At 50.6% G+C, this 24987-nt stretch overlaps 1 protein-coding gene across 3 annotated transcripts in view; it reads right to left on the bottom strand.

Moving 5' to 3' along the window:
* Positions 1–22222: 22222 nt before the first annotated feature.
* The window catches only part of Aldh7A1 (aldehyde dehydrogenase 7 family member A1), a 79140-nt gene continuing 76375 nt past the window's right edge, over positions 22223–24987 (bottom strand). For all 3 annotated transcript variants that reach the window (XR_012826552.1, XM_075684032.1, XM_075684033.1), the window contains one exon: positions 22223–22579. Coding sequence is in view for 2 of the 3 variants with exons in the window: in XM_075684032.1 (XP_075540147.1) it covers positions 22460–22579 (120 nt within the window). In the remaining variant the exon portion in view is untranslated. The remainder of the gene's footprint in view (positions 22580–24987) is intronic.

Consider the following 24987-nt stretch of genomic DNA (forward strand, 5'->3'; position numbering starts at 1 on the left):
GTAGACCAATGAGGTTATTTATTTATTTCACAATAACCCTAAAGGCCCTCTAGGGATGGTATTACATAGGGTAAAGGTTACATCGGTGAGGCAAAAAGTGCATAAATGTAAATACAATACAAAAGCAAAACTGGGACAAAATTAATTACAGTGCATCAACGTATAAACACAGGAAAAACCAAAAAATAAAAATAGTTATCAGTACAGCAACTTTAAATGACTTGTACAAACTATAACAACGTCGTGGAGACTTTGGTTATCGGCGCATTAAAAAAAGTGTTTTAGGGATAAAAGTGTTCTTTAGATGATGGTTCGAGGGTATATAAATGGAACATACAGTGGGGGGACCAATTTATAAACAAGAATGGTCTGAACTGACACTGCCTTAAGGGGCGTCTGAAGTGTGACGTGCCGGCAAGCTATGGACTTGGCGGCTACTATGGCTACACCGCCGGAGGCATTAGCCTTGTCCCGGTCTTTTCGGAAGATGTAATTAAGAAGAAAATTTGTGTTCGTAGGTTTCAGATGAGCCTTGAACACACAGCAACTTTGGATTGTGTGGCAGTTCCATAATTTCGTTTAGGTTATGAAGAAGTCCTCTAACATTCCATTGTAGTATTTGTGTTTCCATTATAATAAATGTCTTTGGTGTGTGTTTAAGAGACAGAGATTACCTCATGGGCCCTTTCCAGGCGCCATGACGCGAGGTTTGTCTTTTTTGGAGTGATTACAAGAATCGCGCCGCTCCTTAGGCGCCGGTGGCGCCGTCTGGATCGTGTCTATCGCCCCTTACGAAGCGTTGAGCACGCGCTTTTGCGAGCGGTGTTTGACGTGAAGGCCTCATCTCGGTAGGAGAGCGTTGAGGCCACCTGCCCGGAGGTCGATGGCCCATTCTGCTGGGGAAGATAGCGTCACTGCCGGCTCACTGCATGTGCCGGACAGCCGCCGGAAGCCGTTGTGTCGCTGCCCCCTGACGCGTCACATTGGCAAAGGTGTTCTTTGGCAGGAAGGATACCCGCCTGCGTGCCTCCTTGAAACTTATGTTTTCTCTTTTGTTACAATTTCCTTTTCTTTTTTTCCAGAATGGACACGACCGTGCGTATGCAACGTGCTCCCCATCACAGTTTACACAGTGGAGAGAGTTTTTACAAGATTCAGAGGTGTGCTCATAAACACTGCCTTTCGCACAGGTTTGGCGGCCTTGGCAGCTCTGTGAACTGTGGCCGAAATGCTTACATTTGAAACACCGCACGGGATTTGGAATGTATGGCCGAACACGAAGCTTGACATACCCGGCCTCCATGGAGTCGGATGGAACACTTGTGCCAAAAGTATCAGATGTTTGGTCTGGATTTCTTATTCTCACGCCTCATTTTAATTCAGTTAACGTTGATGACATTCTGCTCACTGAAGCTCTCCAGGAGTTCAGCTTCAGTCATCTCCAAGTGATCATCATCTGATGATGATGATGAAAAACTTTATTTATCCTTCTTTAAAGGGAAGGGGGCAATGGAATAGAGGGTGGGAGGAGTGTTTGGATCGCACCGCTGGTACGATCTGTTGGGAACTCGGCGCTGACGCCCGTGGCTGTACCTGGGTCGCAAGCCCCAAGGGTAGCGTTGGCCTGGCGGCCTGGGGTACAACTGGAAGCATCCGAAGGTCCCGGCAAAGCATGAGTCGACTGGTAACAACAAAACAACTTGTTTATTTTAACATCGCAAAGAGTTGGCGGTCAGGTTTGACCGAAGTAGAGAGACGGGAGAGCACTTCACTCAACAGAAGAAATCGGAGCCCTCCTTTTGTCGTCCGGGGGCAGCTGTTTTTATACTCTCGCAGTTGAGGGCAAGAAGGAACCCTTCAAAAGACGAGCACGTGAATGTACAATGGGCTAATGGTGACGCACACTGTCGTAGCGCTGCCGTAGCACCATGTCGAGCACGATCTCGTAGCACCCTGTCGTAGCGCTGCCGTAGCACCATGTCGAGCACGATCTCGTAGCACCCTGTCGTAGCGCTGCCGGTCGGGCACAATGACTGTAATGAGAGGATGATCCCTGCTTCGCATCGCCTGGTTCGGGCACAATGACTGGAATGAGAGGGTGATCCTTTGCGGTCGCATCGCCGCAGTCGCGCCTGGAAACACCTGCCGATGAGCGTTGCGGCGACGACGATCGGGCCAAAATGTCTGCCGCCCCGCCGCAGTCGCGCCGGCAAAACCACGTGTCGCAGGCGAAACGCAACAGACCGCCCCGCCGGGGGAAGGAGATCCCGATGGACAGGGGACTGCATCCGCTGTCCGGAGGGATGTCGCTCGATGATGCTCATAACCGAAGTCGGGCGTCCCTCGACGTTTCTTGAGCGCAGCGCACAGAGAAGGCCTCGTTCTCTTGTTCAGGTTCGCACGGGACACTGCAAAGTGACTTCGGGAGAGTTCACATTTTTGTTCTCGTTCCCGGCAAGCGTTAGAACTACGCTGAAACTCAACCGCTCAGTCAGCAAGCACGGCACAACCCTCACTAAGCCCTGCCAGGCTCTTTCCCCTTTTTATACCACTGCCTAGTTCCTTACAGTAGTCTAGCATCACTCAGAACGCGTCCACAAATTGGAAAATTGCACTAGAAAGCATATCATCACTTTGAAACACTAAACAAAAGCAATATGTTAAAAAAAAATCCTGCCTCAGGAAGAAAAACATCAGTAACAAACAATTTTGAGGCTGATTCCTACGTTAGGGGCTTCGACTTAAGCCATCGGCGTTACCGTTGAGACTCCCCTTTTTGTAACGCACCTCAAAGGAATATTGTTGTAAAGCGAGGCTCCAGCGCAGGAGGCGGCCATTTTTGGGAGAGATGGTCTGCAGCCATTGGAGAGGGCAGTGATCCGTCTCAATGATAAACCTCGAGCCGGCTAGATAGCATGACAATTTCTGAACGGCCCACACGAGACACGCACACTCTTTCTCGGTGGCGCTATACGCCTGCTCCCGACTGGACAGCTTACGACTAGCATACAGGACGGGGTGTTCTACTTCTCCATTTTCCCGTTGGCACAGTACAACGCCCATGCCTCGCTCACTAGCATCGCACTGAACAACGAACCCTTTTGTATAGTCTGGCGATCGTAGCACAGGCTGGTTTGTTAGGGCACTCTTTAGGGCGCTAAAAGCTCTTTCCTTTGTCTCGTCCCAGACGACTGTTTGAGGCTCTGTTTTTCTTAGAGCATCCGTCAGGGGAGCCGCGATATCAGAGTACCTAGGGATGTACCTCTGATAGTAGCCGGCGACACCCAAGAACGACCGAATATCGGTCTTGGTGCGCGGTTGCGGAAAGTCTCGCACAGCGGCCACTTTTATTTCAGAGGGGCGGCGACGACCCTGACCAATCACGTGACCGAGGTAGACAACCTCGGCCTGTGCTAACTGGCACTTAGGAGCCTTTACTGTCAAGCCCGCTTCGCGCAGGCGGGTTAGCACTGCCCGCAAGTGTGTCATATGCTCAGACCAGGATACGGAGAATATCGCTACGTCGTCTAGATACGGTAAAGCGAATTCTTGCTGTCCCCGCAACACTTTATCCATGAGACTTGAAAAACAGTATGGCGCGTTCTTCAAACCAAAACTCAACACTTTAGGACGGAATGTTCCCATTGGTGAAATGAACGCCGCATACCTACTAGCCTCTTCTGTAAGTGGAACCTGCCAATAACCCCTGACAAGATCTAGGGTGGAAATAAACTGAGCGCTACTAACTTTCTCAAGGCGCTCCTCGATGTTAGGGATCGGATAAATTTGATCCTTAGTGATGGAATTAAGCCTGCGGTAGTCGACGCAAGGACGAGGTTCCTTGCCCGGTACCTCAACTAAAATCAAAGGGGAGGTATAATCACTCTCACCTGCCTCAATAACACCGAGCTGTAGCATTTTCTTTACCTCAGCCTCCATAATATCGCTCTGGCGGGGTGACACCCGATACGCCTTGGATCGTACTGGCTCTGTGGAGGTAAGTTCTATTCCATGAGTAAGTACAGAAGTCCTACCAGGCCTCTCAGAGAACAGACCTTGAAACTCTTGTAATAGCTGGTGTAGTCCGGTTTTCTGCTCGAGCGACAGCGGTGCTTTACTGATAAGGTCACTAATGACTTGACCGGTGTCTTCCCTGTTCGTCACTGAGCCTAGTCCCGGAAGCTCGACCGGAAGCTCTTCAGGAACGTTTACCATCATGCACACCACTGCTTCCCTTTGTCTATAAGGTTTGAGCAGATTACAGTGGTAAACTTGCATTGCTTTCCGCTTTCCTGGCAGACTTACCACGTAGTTAACGTCCGACAGTTTCTGAACAATTCGTGCTGGCCCCTCCCACTGCACGTCTAGTTTGTTGTTTAGCGATGTGCGCAATATCATGACCTCATCGCCAACCTCAAAACGACGGGCCCTGGCTGTCCGATCATAATAAACCTTGGCCCTCTGCTGGGCCTTTGTCATTGCTTCACCTGACAACTCCTGTGCCCTTCTTAAGCGTTCGAGGAGCTTAAGCACGTACTCCACCACGACTGGGTCGTCGCCCCTACCTTCCCACGATTCTCGAAGCATGCGAAGCGGAGATCGAAGCGAGCGACCGTACACCAGTTCAGCTGGCGAAAACCCCGTAGCCGCATGCGGCGCGGTCCTTAAAGCAAACATCACCCCAGGCAGACACAGCTCCCAGTCAGTTCGATGTTCAAAACACAACGCTCTCAACACGCGCTTCATGACGGAGTGGAGCTTCTCAACGAAATTCGACTGTGGGTGGTACACTGAGCTGTGTAGCAGCTTTACCCCACACCTTTCGAGAAAAGTTGTCGTCAAAGCGCTAGTAAACACTGTGCCCTGATCTGATTGGATTTCTGCAGGAAAACCAACTCGCGCAAATATGGACAGTAGTGCATTGACTATCTCAACTGAGCTGAGTTCTTTAAGCGGCACTGCTTCAGGGAACTTTGTCGCTGGGCAGATCACAGTCAAAATGTGTCTGTACCCCGTGGCTGTTACCGGCAGAGGTCCCACAGTATCAATAACGAGCCGTCTAAAAGGCTCCGTAATGATAGGTACCAATTTCAACGGCGCCCTCGATTTGTCCCCTGGTTTGCCCACCCGCTGACAAGTGTCACATGTCCTCACGAAATGTTCTGCGTCCCGAAAACACCCTGGCCAATAGTACTCTTGCAAGAGACGGTCCTTAGTTTTCTTAACTCCTAGGTGTCCGGACCACGAACCCCCGTGTGACAAGCGCAACAGATCCTGACGATAGCATTGAGGCACGATCAGCTGATCGAACTCCACTCCTCGGCGGTCTAGATACTTCCGGTACAGGACTCCACCTCTTTCCACAAAACGCGCAGTTTTCCTGGCGATACCTTCTTTGACATTGCAGCGTATGTTTTCTAGGCTACCATCCTTCTTTTGCTCGGCTATCAAAGCCGACCGGCTGACTTTTAGCAACCTATTAAGTCCGTCTGACGTAGGCGCGATGAGCAAATCAGTAGATAGCTCTTCTAACTTTCCCGTGTCGGGCGTTTCCTCTCCAGTATCTGGCGCCTTTAACGTTACAGACTCAAGTTTATTCAGTTCGGGCGTGCTCTGAATATCAGCTTGCTGCGCCTCTGACCCTTTTTCGTTGTTTGATAACGTCGGCCCCGCAACTACCGCCTTTGCAGCGAGCTCCCGAACCTTCGATCTGGTTAAGGCCTGAACACTAGCTTCACCAAACAAAAGCCCCTTCTCGCGCAGGAGGTGATCGGACCTGTTTGAAAATAGGTACGGGTACTGGGGGGGCAGCATAGATGACACTGCCGCCTCCGTCTCAAGCGCTCCGAAAGGTCCTTCAATAAGCACTTTTGCTACCGGCAGACACACGCTATGAGCTTCCACGGCTTGCTTGATCCATGCGCACTCGCCCGTGAACATATGGGGTTCTACATAAGACGGGTGAACTACATCCATCGTAGCTGCGGAATCGCGAAGCACTCGGCACTCTTTCCCGTTCACGAGGAGGTCTCGCATGTAAGGCTCGAGAAGCTTCATGTTCTCGTCAGTGCTGCCTATTGAAAAAAACACAACTTTTGGTGTTGTTTCCGGACACTGCGCCGAAAAGTGACCCGGCTTCTGGCACGTATAACAAACGCGCGCTCGCCTCATCTCGAACCGCTTTCTGCGTTTGGATGCCGCCGTCTCTTTACGTTTGGTCGGACTGCTTTCGCTCGCATCCTCACTACGCGTGTCCCCCTTTAATCTCATGGGCGTGAATTTCGGCCTCCCAAACTTCGAGCCAAATTCACCCTTTTGACCGTCCTTAGCTCCGCGAGCCCGACGCGTCACAAACTCCTCGGCTAGCTCAGCGGCTTTAGCCACCGTACAAACGTCTGGCCTATCCAAGACCCAGTATCGCACGTTCTCCGGTAACCGACTATAAAACTGTTCTAGCCCGAAACACTGCAGAACTTTATCGTGGTCACCAAACGCTTTCTCTTCTTTGAGCCACTCCTGCATGTTCGACATAAGCCTATACGCAAACTCTGTATATGACTCACTTCTGCCTTTCTCATTTTCCCGAAACTTCCGACGGAACGCCTCCGCAGACAGCCGGTACTTTTTTAGCAGACTCGATTTTACTTTGTCGAAATCCTCTGCTTCCTCTCTATCCAAGCGAGCGACTACGTCGGCCGCCTCGCCGGGTAACAAAGTGAGCAAGCGCTGTGGCCACGTTTCCCGAGAGAACCCCTGCTTCTCGCACGTTCGCTCAAAGTTAACCAGGAACAAACCAATGTCCTCTCCAAGCTTAAACGGCCGCATTAGGTCAGTCATTTTGAACAATACGCGTTCTCCTGCACCGTGTGCCTGACTTCCATTACGAGCGCGTTCCATTTCTACCACAAAACGCTTCATTTCCAAAGCGTGTTGACGGTCACGCTCTTGTTGCTCTCGCTCTTTCTGTTCTTTACGTTCACGCTCTTCTTTTTCTTTTGCAGTCTCCCTCTCTTCAATAGTCTCAAGGCATTCCGACAGCTCGTCATCCTCAGCCTCTAACTCAAGAATAGCCTTTAGCAGTTCTGGTTTTCTGAGTTTGTCCGAGACATCCAGACCCAACTCTCTTGCAAGCTCCAACAATTTCGGTTTGCGCAACGACTTCAAATCCATGGCTGCTCTGAATGCTGCTTTCTCTACTGCTTACTATTGTCTTGCCGCAAACTAACCCGGCAGCAACGACAACCACAATTACCAGCTCTGTTTCTAACACTAACAAAAGCCTGGCAAAGCTCAGAAGAAGAAAGTCCCGCACTCACCAAACCTCGCAGGCAGGAATTCCGCGCAGTCGTTCCGCTGCAGGCAACCAGTCGTCACACAGGGCTCGTTGCACTGCTCCCGGATCGTCGTTGAGCTGCTCAGCATACAGTCAACTGCATCTCTTCGCTGCTGGCCTCCGTTGTCGCGATCTCACCGCTGGCAGACAGTTGTTTGAAGTCGTAGGCGATCTCACCGCTGCCAACCAGATGTTTGGATCGCACCGCTGGTACGATCTGTTGGGAACTCGGCGCTGACGCCCGTGGCTGTACCTGGGTCGCAAGCCCCAAGGGTAGCGTTGGCCTGGCGGCCTGGGGTACAACTGGAAGCATCCGAAGGTCCCGGCAAAGCATGAGTCGACTGGTAACAACAAAACAACTTGTTTATTTTAACATCGCAAAGAGTTGGCGGTCAGGTTTGACCGAAGTAGAGAGACGGGAGAGCACTTCACTCAACAGAAGAAATCGGAGCCCTCCTTTTGTCGTCCGGGGGCAGCTGTTTTTATACTCTCGCAGTTGAGGGCAAGAAGGAACCCTTCAAAAGACGAGCACGTGAATGTACAATGGGCTAATGGTGACGCACACTGTCGTAGCGCTGCCGTAGCACCATGTCGAGCACGATCTCGTAGCACCCTGTCGTAGCGCTGCCGGTCGGGCACAATGACTGTAATGAGAGGATGATCCCTGCTTCGCATCGCCTGGTTCGGGCACAATGACTGGAATGAGACGGTGATCCTTTGCGGTCGCATCGCCGCAGTCGCGCCTGGAAACACCTGCCGATGAGCGTTGCGGCGACGACGATCGGGCCAAAATGTCTGCCGCCCCGCCGCAGTCGCGCCGGCAAAACCACGTGTCGCAGGCGAAACGCAACAGGAGGAACTACTTGAAGTAGGCCTCCTTTATCCTCTCAGCCCACTCCAGGATGGCCTCCTTAAGATCGGGCCTGGAGCTGCGCAAGGCAGCCTCCCACTGCTCCTCACTAGATATTAATTGCTTGAGGAAAGGGGGAAGGGGGTGCTTAGGGCACCCCCACATGATGTGGTTTAAGTCTGCTCTGGGAGAGATACAGGATTTACAAGAGGGAGAAATGTAAATGGCGGGATGAATGCGGTGGAGGAAGTAAGGGGACGGAAAGGTGCGAGTCTGCAGCTGTCGCCACAGAACTTGACACCTACGCGGGGATTTGCCCATGAGTGGCGGAAAGGTTAAGCGGTCTAATCGGTAGTGCGTGCAGATGTCGTGGTAAGTAACAAGTCGATCCCGCGCTGTAAACGGCGCCTCCTCCGTGGCGAGGTCCGACACATCTGATGCCTGAGCCCGGACTGTAAATCCTCGGGCACTGGCATGAGCCGCCTCGTTTCCGGCAAGGCCCGCATGCGCGGGAGTCCAGATTAATGCCACAGTTTGATGGAAAGGATGGGCCAAGAGGAGAGAAAGGGCTAGCTTAGAGACCCTACCCGTTCCGAAGTTAGGTATGGCTGGTTTGGAGTCGCTAACGATAACTGATGAATTTGGAATTGTGAGGGCCAGGGCTATGGCCGCTTCCTCCGCCTCCTCCGAGGAAGAGCCAGGAATGGAGGCGGCCGCAGCGACCTGGCCGTGAGAGTCAATGACTGATATTGCGTAATGATTTCTGTTCCCATATTCGGCGGCATCAACATAGAGCACGTCTTTAGAGGTGGAGAATTGTTTTTGGAGAGCCTTTGCTCGCTGCCTCCTGCGCTGTTTCTGATGCACAGGGTGCATGTTTTTAGGAAGTGGGGGGATGCAGAGGTTCTCGTGTATGTGATGTGGAATGGTGTATTTATTCTTGATGATGGGTGCCGGAGTGATAGAAAGAGTTTGTAGAATGTGTCGACCTGTTGCAGTGTTAGAAAGTCTGCTATATTGGGATGTGAGGTGGGCTTCTGTGAGTTCAGTAAGTGTGTTGAAAGTTCCAGTAAGCATTAGCCTTTCAGTGGAGGTACGTATGGGGACCCCCAGAGCGAATTTATACATTTTGTGTAAAAGAGTGTCGATCTTATCTGATTTAAGGAAATGTAGATAGGGTGTTGCGAATGTAATCTTACTGATAACGAAGGCCTGAATCAAGCGGAGAAGTTCGGCCTCCTTTAGTCCGCCATGTTTATTGGAGGCTCGCCCTAGAAGACGCAGGGTGTGATCGACTGTGGTGTGGAGTGTATGTAGGGTATATGTGTTGAGCCGGTTGCTTTGAATGTGTAAACCGAGCACCCGGAGCCTGTCCACTCTAGTAACGGGGATGTGGTTTAGGATTACCTCTATACTAGACGTGTTTTCCGGCCCCCCGGTGGGATGGCAGAAGTAGCTCGGATTTTTGAGGGGAGCATGCGAGATTCATAGCCCCGGCATGAGCCACGACGGCGCCTGCTGCGGCCTGTAGTGTCTTGATTCTCTCCATCGGAGTCGCCAGTCGCCCAAAGAGTGATGTCATCGGCGTAGAGTGAAAACTTGAGATCGGGAATAGACCGCAATGCTTGCGCCATCGGCATCATAGAAAGATTAAAAAGAAAAGGGGACAGCACTGAGCCTTGGGGCGTGCCGTAGCTACCTAAAGCGTATGAAATAGATTGCTCTGTGCCTGTGTATCGTTGCGGTACGGTTGGATAAGAAGGTACATATGTAGTCATATGTCTTTCCGCCAACCCCAGTGAGATTAAGCTCTCGGAGGATAGCGGAATGCGAAACGTTATTGAAGGCTCCGTGGAGGTCCAGACTGAGAATTGCTTCCGTATCTAGACTGCTATTGGGTGTAATGTCATGCTTCTTTCGAAGCATGATATCTTGGCATGAGAGAGATTTTCGAAAGCCTACCATTTCTGATGGATAAAGATTGTTGTCCACCATGTATTTACTGAGTCGGTTGAGGATGACGTGTTCGAGTGTTTTACCTAGACAAGAGGTTAGTGATATAGGCCTGAGATTAGAAGTGTTGAGTGGTTTGTTTGGCTTTGGGATAAAAATTACCCTGGCATCTTTCCACGAACTAGGGAGGGTGCCAGTGTCAAAGCAGTGATTGAAGTACGCCGTGATGGCTGTGACAGAGTTGTCGTCTAGAGTGCGGAGCATTTAATTATTAATAAGGTCGGGGCCTGGTGCTGACATTGTGCGCAGGGTGGCGAGGGCATGGCGAACCTCTGCTTCCGTGATAGCGGCGCTAAGTAGGTCGTTGGGTTCGCCAGTATATTTCGGCATGTCATACTTCTGAGCGGGAGGCAGATGTTTATGGCGGAGGTCGTCGAAGAATCCGTTGAGAGTGTTTTTGTGTGCATGTAGCAGTTTGTTTATGCTATGGTTGTGGTGTGTGCGCGATGTGGTAGGGTCTAATAAGTATCGCAAGAGCTGCCATAAGCGCTTGTTATCGAGGTTGTCATGCATGCTTTCACATACCTGGCCCCACTGCTGGCAGGCCAGTTGTGTGGCGTACTCCTGGATCTGGAGGTCTAATTTGGCAATTCTGAGTCTTAGTTTTCGGTTGAACCGTTGCCTCTTCCACCGTTTGAGAAGGGTCTGTTTGGCTTCCCACATGTGTAGAAGCTTGGAATCAACCGTAGTGAGAGCGGTTTCGGGGGGCAGAGTGGTAGTGTGCGTCTGGGCGCCTGAGTGCAGTTGCTGAAACCATTCTGAAATGTCTTGAATGTTTGTGGGAGCTGATATATGGCGGGCCTCTCGAAAATTGTCCCAATTGGTAATGCTGAGGCGTTTGGGTGCAAAGGGTTTGTGTTTTCATTGTAGTGTGATGGTAATGATGTAATGGTCGCTGCAGAGGTCAACTTGTGAGTTGTGCCATGTGACGTGTTGGATTCTGTGTGTAAGCGCAAGCTCGGGGGAGGTGTCCTTAGCTACGCTATTGCCTAGCCTGGTTGGTGCATCGATGTCGTTATGTAATGCGAGTCTGTGGTATTGTATGTGGATGCATAGGGCTCTGCCCTTAGGAGTAGAAACTGAGTGACCCCACAAATGGTTGGGTGCGTTGAAATCTCCAAGGATTAGGAGGGGGTGGTTGGTGGCAGCGGCAATAGCTTGAGCGAAAAGGGAGTCAAAGCGGTGACGTTTGTCTTGTGGACGACTATTGGCGGCGAGGAGTTACGGAGTCGCCGTCTATCGGAAGCGCCTCGCTGGCGTAGTATGAGGGATCACGCGGCGCGCTCCTCATAGGTTTTGCTGTCAGCGCTCACTGAAAACACCACGCGCGAGCTCTCCCGGACATTTCTGTAAGTACTTTCGAAATGAGAGAAGTTTCTTACTGTCTAAATAATAACCTTGGGCAAACTGAAAGCACACAATCCTTTACAGACGCTATCTCTTTACCGAATACGTACAGTGAACGCCACTGCGCGCGGTCGCCGCGATGGAGTCTCCCGAACCGGCTTCTTGCGTGAAAGGTAGCTAAACGCTGAGAGCAAACTATCTGAAATATGTTCTTATAGTGTTTGTATAACTAAATGGAGCGTAATAGAACGAAGCCTCAATGTAGCGATCGCGCAAATTCGCAGCAACCGACTGCGCGTCTGCATGCTTGCCCGCGCAGTGTTTCGCTTTCTCCGCGCACGCGTTTTCGCACCGTGCCATGAGCTTTAGGCCGCAGAATATAAGCATTTGACAGTATACAAGCAACCATCGTTGCGTGGGCGCTATCAGAGCTGTTCAAAAATAATTTCATTGTAGAGACTTCGTGCCGTCGCGACGATTCAATCTTTTTTTTCTTCCAAAATCTTTGACCTTTCATTATTACTTCTCGAGTTGCGTCGCACTGTATGTTTATCGGTGTTCTCAGCGTGCAATTTCCCGCTGCTCGTTTTTTGTAATCCAGTGCATTAATTCATAACACAAACATGACCATATGCCATGCTTTATTTAAATGTGCTTCTTACCGCTGCCTTTCCACTCCACTGAACTTGCCAGTATTTATAGCATCGACAACTTCATAGACCAAACCATCATGACATTAGTCGGGCAGCAGACTCGGGCGAGCGTCTCAGGGCGCGTTTTCAGAACATCGCAGACCGGGCGCCGTAGCAGAAATCTTCCTCGCGTCTGTGCTTGCTGCATACCCGAGTTGTAGCCGATGACTGTTTGCCGGTTTTATGTTTCGCGAGCCAAGCTTCACGCAGCTTCTTGTCCTGCGGCTACGTGTGAATAAGGCTGACACCGGCCTCCATTAAGTGCGTCCGGCCCTGCGGCACCGAGCAGTAGCCTACCATGTTACGCACCTTCGAAGGCAGCCACTACCTATTGTAGTGCTTTCAAGCGTTGTAAAGGAGACACTCGAATCTGGAAAATCTCGCCACTAAATGAGGACCGCAGCGTACGAGAGAATTTAAACTCTCGTTTTCAGCTCGCTTCGGCGCGCCCGAAGCAGCCGACGCGGCCGCTATGTCCACGTGATCCCTCCTAGCACGTCACGCCGACGGTGGCGCCAGCTTTTCCAGTGGTGGAGCTCGAGGCCAATAGATATTGAGAATGTAAAGGCCAGGTGCATTATTTTTGCGAGGAATAATTTCTAGAAAATCGTGCTCTATATCGACGCTGTCGAATTGGGAGTGATTGGCAGTGAGGTGCTTTTGCATAAGAATTGCCGTATCGGACCGGGAGACCTTATTGTTCTGACAGACATTATAACCTGGGAAGCTGATTAGTCCGTGAGTTTCCTGAAGCGCAATGACAGCTGGGAGATTAGAAGAGGAGGCTAGAAACTGCTGGAGGTGTGCTTTCTTTTTTCGAAACCCCCTACAGTTCTACTGCCACACTTAAAAGTCGGAGCGGGTCGGGTTATTGGCCATTGTTAAGCGGAGCTGGTGGGGAGGCGGATCGAGCAGGTGCAACTATGTTTGGATGATTCGCGGTGAATCCAGCTATCCAACTTGTAGTTTGTTGGATGTGTGCTTGTACGAATTCAATTTGTCGAGCTTTTCATTCCTGGCTGTGTAATCTGTATTGATTTTTTTCAATTGCAGTGAGTATATCATGGAATTTAGTCTCCAAGGCGGTGTTGTGCCATTACCACAAGCCCGGATTCCGAATCTGCAAGGTGCAGAATTTTCCTGCGAGCGCCCTTTGGACAAACCCGGGGCTGCGCCGAAAGGCACAGCGCCCTAATTCTCCCTTGACAAGTCAAGATGCTGAGCCGTCAGGCAGTGGTGTCCTCCGGAGAAGCATCGGCGGGCAACATGTTCAAACGTGTCGCCAAGTGCCAGACAGCCCGGCGCCGTTCATCCCCTTCCCTGGAGGTCACCGCGCCCGCCAGTTTTGAACGGGGGGGCGAGCGTGGTCGCTGGTTGGACCCCCTCCGACGACCGTCGAGTGCTCACTTTGTATTGGGCCGTTTGAGTGACAATGGTTTCTGGGGGCTTATAAGCCGCGGCGCGCCGCCTGGAAAACCGGATCCGCCGACCCACCGGGAGCAGAGTGCCGCTCTCGACTGGAGTGAGATGTGTCACGCGTTTTCGCCGGACGTCGCCGTGCGAGAACAGTCGCGTTTGCTGTGAGCTCTCGGCCCCAGTGCCGATCCCTTCATGTCCTGTATAATGACCTGTATATAGTGTATAAAGTCCCTTTTGTTATTCTCACCGACGCCTGACTCGGAGTCTTCGCTACCAACGCTCTGTCACGAAACGGGTGACGAGCGCTACGGGACCACCTCAAAGTCGTAACAGTGGTGCCAGCGGTGGGATGTCGTAACAGTGGTGGCAGCGGTGGGATGTCGTAACAGTGGATGGCAGCTACGGGATTGACCGGCATCAGCTACCTCGGCGCGGTGAGTGCCTTAAGTTTACCTCAAACACCAGACTTTCTCTGACACAGGTTATAGTAGCTTAGGGAAGGATTTGGTGTTGCATTGTGATAACCTTGTGTGTTTCAAGCCTAGTAAGAGTGTTTTGAAAACCAGGGGATGCTGAGGGGGTAAACAGGGCAGTGTGTGAAATACTTGCATATGTCTTACTAGTAGCATTATAGTAGCGTACAGCAGGTATATTCAAAAAGGGTAAACAGCAGGAGGACAGTGTGAACGATGGAGAAGTACAAGGTGAAGGAACTTCTCGAAATTTGTGAGGAGTTGGGCATTGAGTTGGGCTCAACCAAAAGAAAGAATGCGATCCTTGAGGTCATGAAAACTGGGGACGTAACGGCTGAGGAAGCCGCAGAGGCCCTGGGCGGGTATCAATGAACGTCGTTGCGAGCGGGAAAGGAAAGAAAAGGAGGAAAGGGAGGAGAGGAGAGAAAAGGAACGTCGCGAGGAGGAAAAGGAGGAAAGGAGAGAGAGAGAACGTCGCGAGCACGAGCTTAAAATGAAAGAGTTGGAGATCCGAAATAACTCGCCCGCGCCTGGTCTCACTTCTAATGTTCCGAGAATACGCGATCAACTTCCACCCTTTGTCGTCGGAGAGGATATGGCCAAATACCTCGTGAAATTTGAGCACGTGTGCGAACGGAATAGCATTGAGCGATCCCTCTGGGCACAGAATCTGTTAGCCTTGCTTCCTGGGGAGGCATCAGACGTAATAACTTGCTTATCGAAAGAGGCGTTTGAGAGCTACAGTGATGTGAAGGAAGCGCTACTGCGGAAGTACAAATTGTCGCCCGAAGCTTTCCGGCAGAGGTTCCGGTATGCAAAAAAGGGCAAGGAGTCGAATGTTGACTTCGCGTTTCGTCTAAAAGCCGACTTGGTGGAATGGCTGAAGGGCGAAGAGGTTTACGACGACCGCGACAAAATTGTCGAATGCATCGCGTTGGAGCAGTTCTACCGTTGCATTGATGAGGATGTCCGGCTCTGGCTGCAAGATAGGCTAAAGGTGGTTAAGCTAAACAAGGCAGCAGAATTAGCGGAAGAGTATTACACCCGCCGCAGCTTGCACAGCAAGGCAGTGCGCGTAGAAAAAGCAGATAGGAGAGATGGGTTTTCCGGAAAGCCCGAAAAACGAAATTGTTACAATTGCAAAAAGCAAGGGCACATCGCTGCAAACTGCCCAGAGAAAATTGCTTTTGCAACAAAACAGCGAAACGATGCGACGCGTTATTTTGAAGAACGGAAACCGTTAACCTGTTACAATTGCAAACAGCAAGGGCACATCGCTGCGGACTGCCAAGAGAAAATTGCTTTTGCAACGATACAGGAAACGCACAAGAACATACGACTATTGGAGCCCTATGTGCAGGAAACTAAAGTAAACGGTAAGAAGTGCCGAGCACTTAGGGACTCTGCAGCAACTATGGACGTTGTTCACCCGTCTTTCGTCTCCTCGAGTGATCTTACGGGAGAGTGCGCTAGGATACGGCAAGTGGCCGAGGAGGAGAGTGTCAGTTTACCGATCGCAACGGTTAGCATTGAAGGAGCGTTTGGGAAACTTAACACCGAAGCCGCTGTGTCAGCCGCCCTCCCGGAGCACTTTTCCTACCTCTTCTCAAATAACTCGGAGCAGCTGCTGAAGGATCAGGGCAAATCATTCTTTGCCGACGTGGCGTACATGGCGCTCACGCGATCCAAAGCGCTCCCGCTGTCGAGGGAACTTGACTTTGCGTCGGTGAGCGAAAGGCGGTGCGGCACACGGACTGATCAAGGTAACCTGAGTGGCGAGCAGTCACGGGAGAGGCAGAGCTCGGAGGCTGGCCTAGGCGAGCGGGTCCTGGAAGTGAGTGGGAGTGACGCGTACAGTGCTAGCCGCGATATAGACGCGACGCCGCAATTAGGCGACGCGGGCTCCACACTCGCTCCGGTTTCCGCCAGCTGGCAGGAGCAGGCGGCAGTTGAAAGAGAAACTCTGATTCGCGAGCAACAGGAAGACTGTTCACTAGCCGATCTGAGGAAGAGCGTCAAACGGGGAGTAGAAAAAAAGAGGGTTTCATTTGGCAAGGAATCTGGCTTATTGTACCGCCGCTACACGGATAAGCAGGGTCGCAAATATAAGCAGCTTCGGATTCCGCGAAAATATCGCCGGGAAAAATGAATGACCTCATTTGCTTCCTCAGTAGTATGTTTTCGGTCCAAGTGATTTCAAGGGGACCATTCTATTTGTCATTGTTATTGCTGATTATTAATTGTTCCTGATTTTGGTGTGTTGTTCATTTGAAAAAGGGTTGTTTGAGCCTTGTATACTGGATCGTACACCTGCCTCTTGTTGCAGCGGGAGCAAAAAGGGGGATAGCAATTCAGTTAGGTTGATTTGGATTATAGCCTTGTCTGGTGTTTGACGGGAGACAGAGGGCACTTGTTCGTGTTGGGTGTTGCCTTTTGCCGGTCGGTTTTGCAAGCTGCAGAACGACCAATCGGGACCAGTGGCGAGAAGCAAGGGCTTAGGAACGACGCGGGCGGAGCTGGTTGAGGTGCCTTGGCGACAACGCGGTGAGCCGAGCTCCTGTCCTGGCGAGTGGGACCTGGGCACGGGAAGTGACCTGGCGTCCAGACACTGGACGTAAACTTGGACGAGCCTGACGAACGTGCGCGCCTGGCATCCGAGCCACGTGGAGGCAGCTCGTCTTCCCGGCGCCTTATCTGAGGGCGGGGATGCTGTTGTGCCATTACCACAAGCCCGGATTCCGAATCTGCAAGGTGCAGAATTTTCCTGCGAGCGCCCTTTGGACAAACCCGGGGCTGCGCCGAAAGGCACAGCGCCCTAATTCTCCCTTGACAAGTCAAGATGCTGAGCCGTCAGGCAGTGGTGTCCTCCGGAGAAGCATCGGCGGGCAACATGTTCAAACGTGTCGCCAAGTGCCAGACAGCCCGGCGCCGTTCATCCCCTTCCCTGGAGGTCACCGCGCCCGCCAGTTTTGAACGGGGGGGCGAGCGTGGTCGCTGGTTGGACCCCCTCCGACGACCGTCGAGTGCTCACTTTGTATTGGGCCGTTTGAGTGACAATGGTTTCTGGGGGCTTATAAGCCGCGGCGCGCCGCCTGGAAAACCGGATCCGCCGACCCACCGGGAGCAGAGTGCCGCTCTCGACTGGAGTGAGATGTGTCACGCGTTTTCGCCGGACGTCGCCGTGCGAGAACAGTCGCGTTTGCTGTGAGCTCTCGGCCCCAGTGCCGATCCCTTCATGTCCTGTATAATGACCTGTATATAGTGTATAAAGTCCCTTTTGTTATTCTCACCGACGCCTGACTCGGAGTCTTCGCTACCAACGCTCTGTCACGAAACGGGTGACGAGCGCTACGGGACCACCTCAAAGTCGTAACAGTGGTGCCAGCGGTGGGATGTCGTAACAGCGGTTAGCCTGCCGTTATAATTTAAGATTGTCTCGTCCAGGGTGTCCTCTGATCGCGGAGTGCTCGGAGTTTTACGTTTGCTGGGGGGAGGGTGAAGCGGTTCCCGTTCAGTGGAGGGGCTAGTGTCCATGGGGCGGTGTGAAGAGCTTTCAGGTAGGGCTGATGGATGATGAGTCGAAAGGGTCGTGTTAGAGAGAGGGGCTTCAGGGGTTGAAGTAGAGGGGTGACGAGATTGGAGTTCTAATTTAAGTCTGAATTTCGGCATTTAGAATTGTATTTTCTTCAAGGAGGGACTCACTATTAGCAGTCTGGTTTGAGGAGCAGCTGGAAGAGGCTACCTTAGCCCAGCTTACCTGGGGTGGGTTGCGCGAGGAGTTGGCGAGAGTAGGGCTTGATGATAGAGCTGGCCAGGCGACGTCTTGGGTTGCATAGCCAGGCCCACGGTCCTTGCTTTTGCTGCTACTTCTTCGCTGGCTTGAGTCGCGAGTACGGTCGAGGCTGGGAGTTCGGTGGGTGGGTGAAGTGTCTTGTTTATGCCTGGGACGGGTAGGGCGCGGTTTGAACCTTTGTTTGCACAGTGAGGAGCCGGTTTAATGGTTTCCGTTGCACACAACACATATCGGGTCACATTCGTGGTCCATGGGTGCGCCTTTCATTCCACACTTGGGGCAGTTGTGTGTCGGTGGCATTTGTGCAGACGTCCTGGCGATGACCAATCCCGCGGCATCGGGTGCAGGCTTCTACCTTCTGCCTGAAGGGGCGGCATCGAAGTGAACAGCCGTCGTAGTTGACGTAGAAAGGGATGATTTTGCCTTGGAATATGACCATGATGGTTTCAGTATTGCCCAGGCGTCGTGCACCCCCAATAATCAATGTTGGGTTGCATCTGCGGAGGGTTGAGGCGATGTCATCTTCTCAGTAATCTGGGGGCAAGTGAATGCATCCTCTGCAGGTATCGACGGGATCGGCCACATGGGTGGCGACTTCGTAAGGGTTACCATTGAATTGCAGACTGGATGTTGTGGTAGAGATCTGCACGTCCCATGTCTGGTGTGCTGATTAGAACGGTATTGTTGATGGTGTTCACACGAATTTGGTCAGAACTGGTGCGGTCGGTGATGGGGAGCCCCGCAGCCTTGAAGACTTGTCTGAGGATGCATGCATGGATTCCAGCGCAGTTGAGGCCCCCACGAACTCTTAGGATGATCTTATAATCGCTGCGCGGCAGCGGCGGGGGCTTCGGTTCAGCTCTTAATTGAGTCCTATGAGCCACTGTGGGGTATGCTGGTGGCGAAGGATGCTGACGCTGTTGCGAGAGGTTATTGTGGATCTCGCGCCAGGTGCGCGCGCCATCGCGCTCCGTTCCTGCGCCCATGCTAGGCGGAGCTAGGTCCAGCAGCGAGACGGTCAGCCGAGAGCCCTAAAAAGGGCTGCGGTTCGCGTAAGGGACGTCGGAGTTGCTAAAAGAACTGTCAAGAAGTGCCGATAACTCACATAGGTCCAGGCAGGAAATCAGGCTCTTGAAGCGATTGGGTAGGCACAAAAAGAAAAAAAAATGCAGGAGCCGAGGCAACATGCGACCGCTCGCACCGTCGTCTTCTTCATCATCATCTGAGACTACGCCACGGGTGGTATTCATAGTTCGGTGTGGGGGTTACCATTACTCGGGCGTCCCCAAATGTGACTACATTTGGTAGCTTTTCATATTGTTTCTGGTTGCGGTGCTCCAAGAGGAGATCACTGCTTGCCATCCTGGATGCTTTATAGCCTGTACCAAAACTTCGGTGAGACACTTAGAAACGAAGAACGGTGAAATTGTTCGCACTGGTTTATCTGGTTTTTCAGAATGAATGACATGAAAACGGGGGATTCTTTTTGCTGACCAAAAGCCTGCAATACTACATCGGTGGGCCATCATCTTTTCTGAGAGTGATCAGGGAGTCGGGGAAGGAACTAGCCATAGAGGAATGTGTAGTTTTCGGCAACAACGCCAGTCACCCACCATGGAGCCCTACAAGGGCTACAGAGGCTGTAAAAACAGGTCCTGCAAATGCCAGATTTACATTATTACAATAACCAAATATGAAATAATCTAGTGTGGCTATTCACACAAGGTCAGCCCTTGCTGCCTGGAAAAATTGGAAAAGGAATTAAGCCAGGAGAAGACAGGAAAGATGGAAAGTGAGAGAAAGACGATGGCTGGAGGCAGAGACACGAAAAGGCAACTACCGATTTCCTCCAGGTGGGTCAGTCTAAAGCCCCTCCATAGACATTTGCCCCGACCAGGTTAAGTACCGCCAACCTGCCCTCCTCCTTCACGCTACTCTCCCACTCACCCCCTTAGCTTTCGGCGCCAAGCGGAACTTGCGTAGCTGCAGCTTCCTGTTCCGAGTGGAAGTGACGCTATGTTTTTTAGCGTTGTTTACTTTCGCGTCGATGGAGAAGCTTTAATTGCACCACCTACGGTTTAACCTGTGAATGCGATTCCATCCAAGAACCACCGCCTATTGTAACTAGCGATATGCTAGTGTTCGCTGCTTCGCGTCAACCTGCGACGGGTTGTGCCACGAGCGACAACGTACAGTGGAACGTAGTGCCTGGGCGCTTGGAGACCACTGCAGTTTTTCGTGCATTTGGAAAACAGCGACCGCGAACTACTACTTCCGCAGAATACAACAGCTTGTCCCCTTTGCATTCTTATGGCGACTGCCAGAGCTCTGCTAAGCACGCGCGGGCGTCTCACCATCGTCTAACAGCAGTCAAAGCGGAAATTCCCGCAGCTCAACTCCAGAAAACGGAAACGCCGGAACCGGAAATTTTTAAACCGGAAATGTCGGAACCGAATTTAGTGTGAGAGGAAAAGGCGGCGCACAACAAAGGTTGTCGCTACTTAAGAAAGCGGCGGTGGCGCGTGGATGGAGGGGCTTTAGCTCAGTCCGGGGGTGCCGTCTACGTGAAGCAGAGGTCAAAGAGGTGTGTTGCCTTCGCCAGGGGGCCTGAACGGTCCGAACACCCGGCATCGGCTCAACCCCCAGGGTCCCCTTTTCCCCGGACACGGCTAAGCCGCGCACAGCTACACGCGGGAGGGTCCAACCCTCGTGTGCTCGGGTACGTGGTATCGCAACACACCAAGCGCCTGCCGAGGCAGGCACCCCTGCTGGGCTAGTTAAAAAAAAAATCTTTGGAGTACCATGAAGCAACAAATTTCAGTTGGCGCAGATTGGTACGATTGACGAACATTCCCACCACTCAGTCACGTGATGCGCGGTTTGCGCTTTTCCATCCCGCAGCGGATGATAATATATGAAACTCACTGTTATATCGTGCATATTACTCAGTACGACAGAAATGGAGACATTACTCATCCTCTGCGTTTATTCCATCTTCCTCTTCCGTTCTCCCATCTTGATGACACTCACCTGCCATCAAGATGGGAGAACGGTTTTGCAGAGAAGTGGAAAGCAAAACTTCTTAAGCAAAAGAAGATTGCCATGGCACACTATAAAACCAAAACCCTCACTGGTATTCAGAACATACCCTCCCTATTTCTTCAGCTTTCAGAGGGAAGAATGCTGAAGAAAGGCACCCATGTACAAAAATTGTCACCAGCTAGCAATATTCTCATTATGCCACGAGAGTAAGCCTCTTGAGCGTACGTAGCACCTGGCTTTCGTGCACGAAATTTGTAGGCATTAAAATTAATGTTGAATTCTTTTATATTCAACACAATATTCGGCTTTTGATGTTACTGTTTGGTATACACGCACCCCAATTTATTTTACGACTTGGCCGAAGTTAGGCAGCTCAATTTTCCATACACCATCTAAGCAGTAAATTAACCATTTACTAACATGCACACACCAGAGCACTAATGTCAAAACGCATAGCCTTTGAAGCCTTCCAAGCAGGATCTGTATTCAAAGAACTGCTGTGAAACTGGACAACACAGAAACAGGATGCCAGTGGAGAGATTACTCAGGAAAGAAAGTATGCAGTGTATACATGCTCCTTGCATAACGTACTGAAGTACACATGCTGCTTCTGGAAATCTTACAGGCTGCCTGAGGAGCTAGGCGATGTAATGCTCTCCTTGATCAAAACGGCCTAAGCAGATAATGCGACTTTTTTCTACCATGTTATAAAGTGCTTCTCAGCTCTCTAATTTGACTTTTCGGGAATGCCTTATCAAGAACATGCTTGTAATACTTTTATAATCATCATTATCAGGCTGTTTTATATCCACCGCAGGACGAAGGCCACTCCCTGCGATCTCCAATTACCCCTGTCCTGTGCCAACCAATTCCAACTAACGCCTGCGAATTTCCTAATTTCATTGCTCCACCTAGTCTTCTGCCATCCTCGAGTTCCGATAGTTCATGTCACCTTTTCCTTCACCGCAACAATATTATCCTGCTTATCTTTCAGTGCATACATCTTGGGTTGTCCTATGCCAAGCATCTTTCTCACTGATTTCAGGCTGCGTCCATACTCTACAGCTTCTTCAGTCTTTCTCACGTTATACCTTCGAATATTAGACACAAAGAAATCCATACTTTTGTTGTGTGCACTGAAGAGTTATCACAAATGCAACCAAAACAGCACAACAGCAACGTATGGCACAAAGAGCATTAATGCACTAAGAGTGAAGCACTAGAACAATATAGAATGCACTGTGGAAGCAATGCACAATGTTTCACCTGTAATGCAAAGTTTATTGGCCCGTGGAATATGAGCAACAATCTTGAGTAGATATCAAGGCTTTTATGACAAGACAGCTGTAGCAGGCAACAGTCATGGCAAAAATGGCATTGAACATACAAAAATATGCATATCTTAAAAGGGAATTACTGAAAAGGCAGTGTTCCCGTGATAATAGAAGTGCTCTGAAAATTCCCATGGAATGTAGATGCAGTCTCATCCCCCTTGCCTCACTGGAACGTGATGCCCTGTGCCAGGGGCAGCTCCTTGCTGTAGTTGATGGTGCAGGTGGAGCGACGCATGTACTGTTTCCATGAATCACTGCCAGACTCCCGGCCACCACCAGTGTGCTGCATGGCATGGGACCCATGGTCAGTCCCACCTCCCAAAATGCCTGCATGCTGAGGCTAGAACCACTTGTAGGTCAGCTGCATCTTTCGCAGCATGCCACTTTGTGCTAGAGTTCTATAGGAAGACCTAAATCTTAAAGGGGCCTAAACCACCTAACACAGCTACCAGTTGTGCTACATAGAGCTCGAAAAAGGGTCACCTCATTGCCACGAGCCACTTGACAATCATTTAGACTATGCAAGTGCATAAAAATGTCCTTGGCTGCACAGAAAAGTCTTGAAAACTTCATATTGTCAGCATTTGTAATATTAGATGAAGCAAGCCGAACAGTAATGTAAGCAAAGACTCATTTCATGTTCTGTTGTGAATGGCTCACTTTCGGGACAAAGCTGCTGTTGCCTGCTGAAGTTTTCCCTCACCAGAACAAAAGTGGCCACAATCTAACAGCATTACCTCCAATTAGTTACACACAGAAGCACATAAAATATTAATAGCACTATCAACATTATGCTACATTCGGGGATTGTAGCAGCAGAACTTAAGGAACACGGACACAGAAAGAACGAATAGACGTGGACGCAACTGCCCTTTCAGCTAATTTCTTTATTAGAATTCCTGCGCTTTTTATTCCGTCACCGCCTCTCATCTCTTATCTACCTGAGGCTTCTCTCAAAAAGGTGACTTCTTGTCAAGGCCTCTGACGGTGTGCTTTACACATTGCATTCCTGTTTGACTTATCTGAAATGCCTCAAGAATCTCCCGTGTTAGCCTATCATCGTTCCTTTTCAGGACTTTGCACATCATGAAATTTGGTGTTGCACATGCATACTTGGCTATCTTTTTCCTTCTTGTTCTTCGCAACGTTTGCAGTGCAAGGCTAGATTGCTGCCAGGGGTCCCTAAAAGTGATATGCGTGCTCTCTTGTTCAATCATTAAAGCAGCTTCCAGCTTGCCCTATGTATTGTTTTCCACAGGACAGTGTCGATGTAGCCTCTCGACAATGCCGTTGGATGCAGGATGGTAAGCAGTTGTGTGAACGCATGCACAACCCAGAAGGGATGTTACAGACGTGAAAAGTGCTGATTAAAACTCTCTGCCCCTATCATGGTGAATGTTCATGGCACACCAAAACAGCGCAGGTAGACAGAAAGGTACGAGCAACTGTCTCCATCGTAATGCCAGGCGTTGAAGCTGCTTCCGGCCACCGTGTGTACCTACCAATCATCATCATCAGCATCAGCAGCAGCAGCCTATTTTATGTCCACTGCAGGACGAAGGACTCTCACTGCGATCTCCAGTTACCCCTGTTCTGAGCCAACTGATTCAAGCTAGCGCCTGCGAATTTCTTAATTCCATCACCCCACCTAGTCTTCTGGCGTCCTCGGCTGCGCTTCCCTTCTCTTGGCACCCATTCTGTAACCCTAATGGTCCACCAGTTATCCAATGTATGCATACATCACCTGCCCAGCTCCATTCCTTTCTCTTAATGTCAATTAGAATATTGGCTATCCCTGTTTGCTCTTTAATTCACACCGCTCTCTTCCTGTCTCAACATTATGCCTAACATTCTTTGTTCCATCACTCTTCACGTGGTCCTTAACTTGTTTTCGAGATTCTTGGTGTACCTATAAATACACGTAAGAAAAAACGTATAACAACGGCATGATGGCAAAGGGCCAACAATGTCCAGATGAATGGTGTCGAAATGTGCATAGGGAAGAGGGAATTTGCCCAATGGAAGCTTGGTGTGTCATTGCACCTTGATATGTTGACATGGTGTACAAGTCCGGACCAAATCGCAGATATATCAGTTTGTATGCACGGCCAAACATAACCTTCGGTGATACGGTGTTGCATGGCACGTACGCCTGGAAGGCAGATTGAGTGCAGTGTATCAAACATAGCACGACGAAGAAGAGCAGGAACATAAAATGCGGGTACAGTTCGGTGAAACACCGCACCAGAATGTGACGTCATGGTCGGGGAAGTGTACTTGCTCCAAGCGGAGGGATGTAGAAGATCGGAGTCGTGGAAGTTCATCGTTGGATGTTTGAGCTGCCGTGAGTGAAGACAAGGAAAGGTGGACAGAACTTCTCGTGGTGTTGATGGTAATATGACAGTGTCCGCTGCCCTGTTAAGGCTGCCTTTGACGTAGCGTATGTCTTTTGTGAATTCAGCAATAGACCTTTTTCATCCGTGGCGTGGCATCAGTGCGTTCATGACCCCACAGAACTTATGGTCAGCCATTTTCAAAGTCCGGTTAGCCAATAAAAAAAAAGAATTTTGTCGCATAGTATAATGTAGGCACGTATTGTTGATGTTTTCAGATATAAAAAATGTGCGCCATATGTCGAGCTCATGTATACGCATTTTTTGTTGCATTGAACACTGCTGCAATTCACTTGTC

This window comes from Dermacentor variabilis, chromosome 3 (assembly GCF_050947875.1).
Source record: "Dermacentor variabilis isolate Ectoservices chromosome 3, ASM5094787v1, whole genome shotgun sequence".
Lineage (NCBI taxonomy): Eukaryota > Metazoa > Arthropoda > Arachnida > Ixodida > Ixodidae > Dermacentor > Dermacentor variabilis.